This window comes from Equus caballus, chromosome 9 (assembly GCF_041296265.1).
Source record: "Equus caballus isolate H_3958 breed thoroughbred chromosome 9, TB-T2T, whole genome shotgun sequence".
NCBI classification, from domain to species: Eukaryota; Metazoa; Chordata; class Mammalia; order Perissodactyla; family Equidae; genus Equus; species Equus caballus.
In genome coordinates, this window is record NC_091692.1 from 2100682 (window position 1) to 2112416 (window position 11735).

At 37.4% G+C, this 11735-nt stretch overlaps 1 protein-coding gene across 4 annotated transcripts in view; it reads right to left on the reverse strand.

Moving 5' to 3' along the window:
• The window catches only part of CNBD1 (cyclic nucleotide binding domain containing 1), a 409209-nt gene extending 399400 nt beyond the window's left edge, over positions 1-9809 (reverse strand). For 2 of the 4 annotated variants that reach the window (XM_070221378.1, XM_023648351.2), the window contains exon 1: positions 9480-9809. In XM_070221378.1, the coding sequence (XP_070077479.1) occupies positions 9480-9567 (88 nt within the window). In that variant the 5' untranslated portion in view covers positions 9568-9809. The remainder of the gene's footprint in view (positions 1-9479) is intronic. The other 2 variants (XM_070221377.1, XM_023648348.2) reach the window with 1 other exon arrangement.
• Between the last annotated feature and the right edge of the window lie 1926 nt (positions 9810-11735).

Here is an 11735-nt window from a genome sequence, read left to right on the forward strand (position 1 = left end):
ATTTTATGAGAAATGGGATATTTATAGACCTTCAAAATACTTATTCACAAAACACTTATTAATTACAAAAGGGAAAAGAATGAATTTAAATTTACAGCAAAGAAGCTCTCCAAATCCCACCTTAACCAATTGATTAAAGTGAATATCATCATTAAGTGAGCCAAATTGTAATCATGTGCCACCTGATAAGATGGAAGGAGAACAGAGAACCACTTGTATGACATTTCTGCCAAAGGATTCCAACTTGAATCTAATCATAAGGAAACTTCAGATGACCCAAATTGAAGGATATTCTACTAAATAACTGGTTTGTAATCGCCCAGCATCAAGGTCATGAGAGGTCAGGAAAACTGAGGAACTGTTCCAGACTGAAGGAGACTGAAGAAACAAGGCTGAAGAAAGGCAACACGAGATTTTGAATTGGATCCTCTTACTACAAAGAACATTATCAGAACAACTGGCTAAATTCAAATGCGGTCTAACTATTAGATTACAAAAATTTGTCTGTGTTGATTTCCTGATTTTGATGGATGTATTGCAATTATGTAAGGGATTGTCACTTTTAAGAAATACGCATAAAAATATATATGGATGATAGTGTCAAATGGCTTTGGAAAATTAAGTTTCTTTATACAGAACTTTCAACATTTCTATAAGCTGTGGTTGTTTTGAAATTTTTAAAAATTTTGTTTAAAAAAATTTAATAGCTTTCTCATATGATGACTTTTACAAGTTAAGAGAATTCAATAAGAAAAAATATCATTCATAATAGCAAGGAAAAAAGATAAAATGCCTAGGAGTAAATTTTATTGAGTAGCATAAAAGGATATTTGCATAAATTGGAAGTAGGAAGTAGGAATATTGTAAAGACACCAGTTCTTGAGTAGGAAGATTCAATATCATAAAGATGTGAATTCTCTGTAAATTAATCTTTAACACATTTCCAATTAAAATACCAAAATGTTTATTTGTTGAAAAAGCCCAAATATTTCTAAAGTTCACATACAAAAATAAACATAGGAGAATAGCCAGTAAAAGTCTTCTAAAAAAGAGTAATTAGTAAAGGTTAATCTTACCAGATATTGAAATATATCATAATGCTTCAAAAATTATAACAGTTCAACACAAATGCATAAATAGACAAGAGATAAGTGGAAAAAGAAAATAATAGAGTCCAGAAATAGATGCAAAATACGTACAAAAATTAACATAAAATAAAAACTGGCATTTCAAATTAGTAGGAAAAAACTACTCCACAAATGAGGTTAGAACAGTTGGTTGACCATTTGGAAAAATATTAAGTTGTAGCCCTACCTCGTTATTCTAAACCAAAATAAATTCCAGATGCACAAAATATTTAACAAGCTTAATATTAAAAAACAAAACTACATAAGTACTAAAAAAAAGCATGGGGGAATTAATTATGTTTAAATCTTGGCATAGAAAATGACATTCTAAACAAGAATTAATAACAAAGGACAAAAAGTACACAGGCATTCTAAAAGCTTTGTGTGATGCAAAAATCATAAAGATAAAAGAAAAATACAAACTGAGAAAAACATTTGTAAAGTATATGCCAAAGGGCTAATTTCTTTCATACACAAAAATTTCTTTCAAATACAAGGGAAAATAAACCTCAGTGAATGAGCAAGGGACATAACCCAGCAGTTCACAGAAATACAAATGGCCACAAATATATGAAAAGATTCTAAACCTCGTAAAGAAATGCAAACTTAAAGAGAAATTAGAACTGTTTTTATTTTTTTAATTGAAGTATCATTGACATAGAATATTATATCAATTTCAGGTGAACAACATAATGATTTGATATTTGATATTGTATAGACTACAAAATGATCACAATAAGTCTAGTTATCATCTGCCACTATACAAAGTTTCAATAAAATTTTTTTGTGATGAGAAGTTTTGAGATTTACTTTCTTAGCACCTTTCAAATATGCAATACAATATTATTGGCTATAGTTCCCTTGCTGTGCATTACATCCCCATGACTTATTGATTTTATAACTGGAAGTTTGTATGTCTCGACCCCCTCATCCATGTTGCCTACTCCCCAAACCCCTCTCCTCTAGGAACCACCAATCTGTTCTTTGTATCTATTAATTTTGTTTTATTTGTGCATTTGTTTTGCTTTTTAGATTCCACATACAAGTGAAATCATGCAGTATGGGTCTTTCTCCGTCTGACTTTTTTCACTTAGCATAATGTCCTCAAGGTCCATCCATGTTGTTGCAAATGGCAAGATTTCATTCTTTTTAATGATTGAGTAGTATTCCATTGTGTATGTATAACACATCTTTTACTAACGTCAACATTTTTTCATATTCCTCAAAACTTATACAGAATTAAAGATTACCAATATAATAGAAAAAAACTATTTTCAACTTATTTATCAGCAAAATTTTTGTTTTATAATACATAATATTAGCATTAATGTTGTGAAATAGAAACTTGTATAAACTGATGGTGGGACCAGAAATTAGGACAATCTCTTTGGATGACAATTTGTCAATAGTTACCAAAATTTAAAATGCACACATCCTTTGGCCTTGCAGTTCTAGTAATACACTTGAAAACCAACTAAAAAAGGTATATAAACCTTGATTTTTAACTTCAAAACTAACTAGAAACAAATTCCTACTGTATTAGTTAAGATCCAGCAGTCAGGAGACAGAAACCACATCAGTTATTTTAAAGGAAAAAACTGATACAAAGAACTGTTAGTCAGATACTAGAGAACTGAAGAGACAAAAAGGAAACACCAAACATCATGCAGAAAGCAGCTACCACCACAGTTTCTGCTGATAAAGGGAAGAGGTTGAATTACTAAAACTTAGAAGTTTGGAGCAATGGCCCTATGAAGCCGAGATCAGCTCTCTGAAGACGGGGTGTGAGTCGCAGGCTCTGGGTTCTTGAGGGGGTGCAATGAGGCTATTTCCAAGAATGTTGGGAAAACTGCAAATGGAATTAACTGCTGCTGCTGGAAGGAACAGCTGCTGCTTGGGTGAGAAAGACTCTTTGCTGGAGAGACGCTCACAGGAGGAGCAAACCAGACACAGAGAACAAAAGAATAAACACTTTCCTCAACTTTCATCCTCCGTCCAATCTCCCTCTAGCCCTCACACTGAGAGATCCTAATAGGAAGCCCAGTGTCTTCCTGGGAAAAACCGTAGTTTGCAGAGTCCTAGTCCCAGAATCATAAAGCAGAAGAGTGGGTTTGAAGAGGAGACTGACACACCCATTAGCAAGATTTTGGTGTATTCAAACAAAATGAGATATAATATAGCCACTAAAATGAATAAGGTACAGGGCCAGCCCTGGTGGCCTAGTGGTTAAGTAAAATACACTCTGCTTTGCTGGCCTGGGTTTGATTCCCAGGCATGGACCTACACCACTTGTCTGTCTGTGGCCATGCTGTGGTGGCAGCTCACATACAAAAAAAGAGGAAGATTGGCAGTGGAAGTCAGCTCAGGGCAAATCTTCCTTAGTCAAAAAAAAAAAAAAAAAGAATAAGGTACCTACATATTTGTTGACAAGAAAAGGCCTTCATAATATACAATATCGTTAAGTGAAAAATAAAAGTATGAAACAGGGTAATAAAAATGCCCTACCAAATGTATAAAACAATAAGATTATACACACATACTCTTACATACACACACAGGTGTGTGTATACATGTATGTGTGTATATACACATACATACACAAATATGCATGGAAAACATCAAGAAAAAGTATTTTTTCATGATAGTTACTTCTGAAGATAAGATTAGGAGTGTTGGTTGGGAGGAAGACTTACTCAACTTTTCAATATTCTCTTGTGCCTGATGCATGTTATTTACATAATAATTTTTAAAAGAGACTTATTCACCAAAATTCCCGTAAATTATGTGAGATTTGTTTATTCTTCTTTCCATTTACTAATCACCTGCATGCTAGGTATTGGAGATACAGAGACACGAATGGGTGACCACTTATGTCCAGATAGTCATCTAATAAGAAACACACCCCTAAGGCACAGGCATATGAGGTCTCTAATGTGAGGGTAAAGGTGACAAGAATAATAGGAGGGGTACAGAATACGTGCTAAGGGAGTTCAGAGATACGACAGAGATCACTTCACACCAGAGAGGACAGGAGAGCCTTTGTGGAAGTTAAAGTCACTGAGAAGAACTTTGAAGAACTAGAACGATAGTAACAAACAGAGCAGGAGAGAAGGGAACCCCAAGAGGAAGCGTGAGCTAAGGCAGGAGAGTATGGTGACGAGTATGATGGGGTAACTTGTAACTTTCCCCTTCAGCTCTGCTCCCTAGAGACCCAATAAAGGTAGACTCTCAAGGTTACTAGGCAACATTGCTTATGATAACAATGATCCCTGATTACTGAGCTGCATCTGGACTAGGACAAACTAGAGATGGTCTACAAATATCTCATAAGGAGTCATTGCAATGGGCTTCCCTGAGGACAGCAACTCTTGTAACTAAGAGGTTCGGTGCAGGAAACTTGGAAACAGGCCTATGGAACTTTTATAAGAGTGTTGGCTCCTGTGGAGTATGACACTTTTAATCCAGGGTGATTCAGCGCCTGACCTATACGACTCTCATTACCCTGAACCTGAACTACCTCATGGGGTACCAATGAGGGATGTGCGGGCTGCTGCTCAGACAGCTGTGAGAACTGCTTCCATGAAAGGGGAACACCTGACACTGCCCCTCTGGAAGACTGTGACCCTATCCTGTATCCTTCTGAGCTCGTGTGTCGAATGTGGCCATCTGGATGGTTTATTGATCCAGGAAGTCCTCCAATGACGATCAGTGCCGCGGATGGTTCAGAGAACATTGGTCACAGTATTCTGGCTGTCGTGGAGAGTTCTATCAGTGAAGTCTAGGACACGAGAGACAGACTTTAGCCAAATCATGAAAAATTTAAATGGCCAGATTGAGGAAAATGGATTGTAATCTAAGTTTTGGAGGAGAACAGGACCCTGACGATTTCTGCATGGAGAGTTAACATGATCAAATTCCTTTTTTCATCATCATATCAGAAAAGTAATCTAGTCCACAATATGTGATGGAAGGAAGACCGGAGATCAGCTCAGTCAAAGGTGATGGAGGACTAGATAGCTAGACGGTGGAAGGACTGATAATAGAGGGTGAATGCAGGAGGTATTTCTTAGACAGCCTGTCAAGAACAGAGTGATAGCCTGAACTCAGGGGGCAACCTTGTGTGACCTCTGATGGAGAAATCTGATTTGCAATGCATTGCAATTTACTCCAGGGTTTCCCGGTGGAACCCCTAGTCATGATCCAGCTCAAGTTTAAGCTACTATAACTTAATTTCTGAAGGGCACTCAAGATTTTCTAACAAAAAGTACACATACCTTGAGACAGTTATAACAGTGATAAGAAAAAAGAAGTGCTTGTTTTTTCAATAAACATCCATCTTTTCTCCCTCAGGATTTAAAAAAAGAAAAAAATGACTTTTACACTGAAAAGTAAAGTTGAGAAAATAATTTTTCAGTATTTCTTTTCCTAAATTATCTAATGGTATTTTCCACAAGGACTATTATTGATTATACACACAGAAAGAAAAACACAAACATTCAACCATCTTTTCCATCTTTCATTCCTTCTTGGAATATCCCTTCTCATCTCTTTTAGCTCTGTTTTTTCAACCTTGTTTTCTTTATACATTACAAAGTCTGCTTTTCTGTTTTTCTTCTCTACTGACAAGCCCCCCTTTTTCTTACTTGCACTCCTAGGATTTGAGTGGTTTTTTAAAATGGGGCAATATTCACTTTTCCAGATAAATATATATATATATTGAAATACATATATCTTGAAACACCTTTAATCTTTAGAACTGAAACTCTCTCAAATTACAGGAAACGCCCTTGAAGTGTTAGGAATGAGGACACTGTTTTTTCAGGTTTTCTGTAAATGTGTGCCATAAAATGAAAAAGGAGCAAAAGAAAACATTCACTCAGTAGTATTATCTTGTTTCTAAATTTCTTGAAGTGTCTCAGGTCTTCCCTTGAATGCTTTTTTTCTTTCTACATCCTTATATGTTCGAATAAGCAAAATGTGCCTACAAATATCTTGTGAACCTGAAACTCTTTTTGTTACTGGAACAAGAAGAACAAAAAACCTTTTGCCGAAGACCAGAAATTCCTTCTCCCAGATAAACCAGAAAACAAAATGTAAGGCGCATTTTTGAACTTGTCTTTTCTCAGAAGGACAAACCTAATAAGCGTGAAGAAAATAGAGGCACAGCTAACCGACCCAAAGAAAGCAGCAACCAGACCATACTCCTCATTGTAAGTGTTAAAAGGGTTTCCTCCAGACAAATAGCTTCCTGCTTTCTATTAAATAAAAAAAAATTTTAAAGACAATTTTTCTTCCTTTTCTCTCTTCAGGAAATCAACTTCTAATAATAAGAGGTCATGTGTGTACCTAGACCAGATGCATTTCGCCCAGGTGGGAAAACTACTGAAGGCTTTGCTACCCATAAGGTTTCGAAAACAGTTCTCATCTGGGATAAAAAGTGGCATGACTTTTTTTGCCCTTGAGAACAATCATTTCTTTCTCAGGTTTAGCAAGCTGTGAAGAATCTTGAGACCCAACTTAAAGAGAGTAAAGAAGGAAAAGATGTGAAATTTTAAAAGAAAAAACATGTGAGCAACTCGAGAAGCTTAACCACTTGGAGCATCTGTGAGTCTGAATTTCAAAGTTAAGGAGACAGTGCTGAGGGTGTTTGAAGATGTGTGATATGTTCTCTCCCTTAAATCAAAAGAGTGTCTGAGTAGCTAAAATGGTAAAATGCAACAAATGGATATACATCACTTAACGGGTAAAAGGCACAGGCATTTCAGGGTGGTGGGTAAGGAAGAAACTGGAGTGCTGCTGACTTTGTGGTTGCTTTATGAGCAGAGAAAATTCATCCATTATATGGATGAACGATGAAGAGTCTTGAACACTCGACAACTGTGTGAACCTCAGCATGAAATCCAAGCCTCACGATCCTTGACTGTAAAATGGACCATGTATTAGTTTCCTTTTGCTGCTGTAACAAATTGCTACAAACTTACCAGCTTAAAACAACACAAATTTATTATCTTACAGCTCTGGAGGTCAGAAACCTGAAAGAGGTCTCACTGGGCTAAAATCAAGTTGCCAGCAGAACCGCACTCCTTCTGGAAGCTCTGAGGGAGAACCCATTTCTTTGCCTTTTCCAGCTTCTAAAGGCTACCCAGCTGCTCCTTTCTCTCTTCTCTCTGCAAAGCCAGCAATGGCCAGCTGAGCCTTTCTCACCCCGCGTCAGTCTGGCTCTGACTCACACACCACACTTCCGCTTATGAGGACCCTTGTGGTGAACGGTGGACCCACTGGGTATTCCAGAACACTCTCTCATCTCAAGGTCAGCTGATTAGCAGCCTTAATTCCCTCTGCAACCTTAGTCCCCCTTGCCTTGGAGCATGGCACATGCTCATGTCCTAATCAGGGCATTAGGGCACGGACATCATTGGGGACCATTATTCTGCCTACCACAGATCTCATAAGGTTCTTGTGAGAAATAAATGAAACAACATAATGTGCAAAATGCTTACACAATGACTACAGAAAGTCCTCAATAAACATTATTCACATTTAAAATTTATAGAGAAGGTGGACATGACTCACCAACCATAACCTGACTAACCACATCCAAAGTAAACAAGGATGTGCACACAGCTGGAATTTTTAAGGTCCTTAACTGAACCCTCCTGTTTATGCCCATTGCAGTCTGACTCATCCCCATTCACATCCGCCTTATAATTCCGGTTCAGTCGTATTATAGATTGAAAGCACCCTCACCTACGCCTACATGAGATCACCTCTTCAGCAGTGACAGTCAGAGTTTGCTAAGGGAACCCGTCGTCTCGCTGCAGTTAGCACAAAGGCAGTTACTAAGCACGCAGGACACGTCCCCGAGGGGAAGTCACAGATGCAGAACATCAAGCAGGAAGCTCTACGGGGAAAATCCAGAGCTCCACTGCTTTCCATTATGCTCTATTCAGTTCTGAGATCTAAATTGCTGCTGATTTTTCATCTTTTAATCACTTCATACAAGTCGAGTGTCCTTCGGAGACACTACAGCGGGCGCACGTATTTCATCCCACTGATTCTAAATTAATTTGATCTTTCAACTCCCGGCTACTGCACTTCCTAGGCTGCTAAAAAAAACCATCCTAGTGTGACTTCTTTTTCTTTTGCACAAATAAAATCTGTGCAGTAGAAGCTGTGATTTTTGGAAAAATTATATTTGATGTTTATTTCAACTCTCACTGAAAAATAGAACTTTGACTACATACAAGAATTTTTTCACAATAATAAAAGCATATAAAAGCAATGTATGTGGGAATTAATTTAACATAAAGACTTTGTCTAACACTGTTCAAGACATAAGTAAACCCCTTCAGGAGGTATCAACTGATGCCTGTGGCAACTTTTTCTCTGGAGACTATGATCATTAATTAAATATATATAATTAGAAGAATAAACTCTCACAGGAAGATAAACGAGTAAATGGGTTAGCTTCTTCAAATCAACACTATTAATTTCCTCAATGAATGTTTAAATAATAGAGTAAATGCTTTATTGAAGTCGAAAGGGTCACAATTATTACCCTGTTATCTGAAACATTTTTTTAAATTGCAGCCATCAGTAGAACTATTACATATTGTTAGTCAGCATATTGGTAACCAAATAATGGATCTATGAATTAAAGGGTAGGACAAGAAGTCTTGAGAAATATGTTCTGAGTTTTCTATAAAATAATAAAATATATCTAAAATAAGAAAATACTATCTATTGTATAAATGTCAAAATATTTAACTCTATAATTATTGACTTAATATATTAACTCAATATACTATATTAATTATATTAATTATAGTTAATATGTTAATTAACTATATGATGTAAATCAAAGCTTACAAAATGAAAATAAAATGAAATAGGAATAAATTTCAGAGCAAGAATAATAGGAATTATCTCTCTTTTTTTTTTACCTTAAAAATTTTAAATGAGAGTTCTCCTAGTGAATATGAGATATTGACTTGCTCACAAAGACTGACTCTGGGTAGGCTCTAACAGACTTGCCAGAAACCAGGGGCCTGATCCCTGGTGAGCCATGGGACCTCTCCAAGCCTTTGTCTTCTCTGCTCTTTAACAGAATTTGTTATTTGAAGCTCTGAGAGTTCATGAAGTTCCCCATTTTACAAAGTAAAGCACTTGAGACCTAGAGAATTAAAATGGCTCCGGGGGATGGAGAAGTATTTGCACATCCATGCTCTTTCCAGTCCACTGTGCTGTCGCTAAGACTCCCCATGTCCCCACCAGCCCTCCAGCGCCCCATTTCTTATGACTGGGGTAAGCACCGCTGACAACGACGACAGACCCTCGGCTGTCCCCACTCACTCGGTAAACTGCGAAGCGGAGGAGGCGGCACGTTTTCTATCGCCATCATATGAGCCAGAATGGCTGCTGGAACAGAGGACAGGGGCATTTTGACGGCTCAAAGGCCGCGGAGCAGAGGCTGCTTGAGAAGCAAAAGACCACTCTTTCCCTTGAGGCATCACAAAGCAGAACGCTCAAGGCTCTCTCTGATAGGCTGAGTACCACGGAATCTTCGGTGCACAGTTCTGTCACAGCCCGTGGACAGAAGTAAACCCCTCTGCCGAGAGTGAAGTCTAGCCCAGGAAGAGCCACATCCCAGGCCAGCAGAATTTATGCGGGGGCCTTCGTGAGCTAGAGTAGAAGAAATAAAGAGGAAAGTTGTAATCCACGAGGCAGGGACAGCAGCATCTACAGCACACATTAGTCTAGGCTGGAGGAAAGAATTCACCTCATGGCTCTCCTATAATTCAGAGCCCTTTTTCTGCCTACTAAATGTTCACACTGGGCATCACAGAGCCTGTCTGTGGTGGCAGCAACTGGATGTTTACACTGCTGTCCATGGCCACATACACATGGTAAAGCAGCCTTCTAATTATCATGCACTGATAAACACATCCCTACTTATATTTAACCATAGTCTACTGGAGTGTGGCATATGTTTTTGTTATTTTTCTGCTGCTTCACAATAATTAAGCCTTGTTACAATACCTAGGGTTTAGGTATTGTCCTAATTAATGTATCTTTTGATTCTGTGTATCATCTCTGAAGGCCTTTAAGAATATTTTCCTGGTGTCATAACCGTAACAGGTTAGTATACACAAAAGGACCATGACTGACCCCTGAGCCTGGCCAGTAGACTGATAACCTGTTACCGACCAGCTTCATCGAGAAAACATTAATAACCAGAATTGAAAACTTTAGTTGTATTGCAAAAGTGACACATTTATCTTGCAATAATTCTTATTAAATTGCGCAATGAACTGACTTCACCATAACTTTTCAGTTGAATGTGTTTTCATGTCCGCAGTTTTATGAACTCTGGACTCACTGTAGACCCACATTGGTTGCGTCTCATCATTACTTCCCATCTTGCATTTTTTCTGCATTAGCCAGCTACCTTCCCCTGCCTGGCTCCCACCTCAGAATGGCAGCCTGCCCTCCCAAAGGTCCCCCTCGGTCATCCCTACTGCCTTCATTTAACAGACCATCCTAGTTCCATTCTCTTCCCATTCTCACACTTAAAACTCAAAGAACCAAGGGCCACTTTATAAAAGTTCATTCTAAAGTGCTCCTGCATTTGTCAAGGATTTTAAACAGATGGGGCTATATTAGATGATTTATTTTCCTTTAGTGAGTAATTTTGATCAAAAGAATTTGAGAAAGGAAGTTTTATAAGACTCTAAGTTTGACAGATAATTTCCTCTCTGATCCCTATTTCATTGTTCTTATTTTTACTCTCTTGATCTTTTGCCTTCTTTTCTAAATTTTCACCTTTTCTTTTTGCTTTTCTGTATTTCATATATAAAAAACCATATACACTGAAAGCTAATTAATATCATAGTAATTTTGCATCAAACTGGAGCTTACTTGAAAACAATTTTAAAAAAATAATAAATAAAAAATGAAAAGCGACAATGCAAGTAAGCAAAACATTAGGAAACTGCAAAATAAACAATTAAAAAAACTTACTTTGGGGCTGGCCCTGTGGTCTAGTGGTTAAGTTTGGCACACTCCACTTCGGCCCACTTACAAAATAGAGCAAGATTGGCACAGATGTTAGCTCAAGGAGAATCTTTCTCAGCAAAAAACAAGAAGCTTACTTAATTTTCTCTAAGTCTGTATAATCTTCATGATTCTATGTGAGCTTCCGCTAGTATCTGCTGGTCTGTGTGCAGAGAAAATCCAATAAATCACAAATTCAGCTTTCTGAATGTTTTTGATCACTCCTTCCAGTGTATTCTGAAGCCTCTTAAAATTCATTCGAAGAACAATAACATAATCACATGATTTGTCTTTGATGAACAAATACATGAAATTATTTATCAATGCCTGGACATTCCTCGAAAATCTACTCACTTCTCAAACACTTATTTGTAAGATTATCTTGAGCAAGTCACTTAATCCGCCTGAGTTTTAATACCCTAATCTCTATAATAGATGTAATGATAATACCCCATACAAACATTATGAAGATAACATTTAAAAATGAATATAGGAGCTGGCCCTGTGGCATAGTGGTTAAATTCACATGCTCAGCTTCAGTGGCTCTGCTCCAGA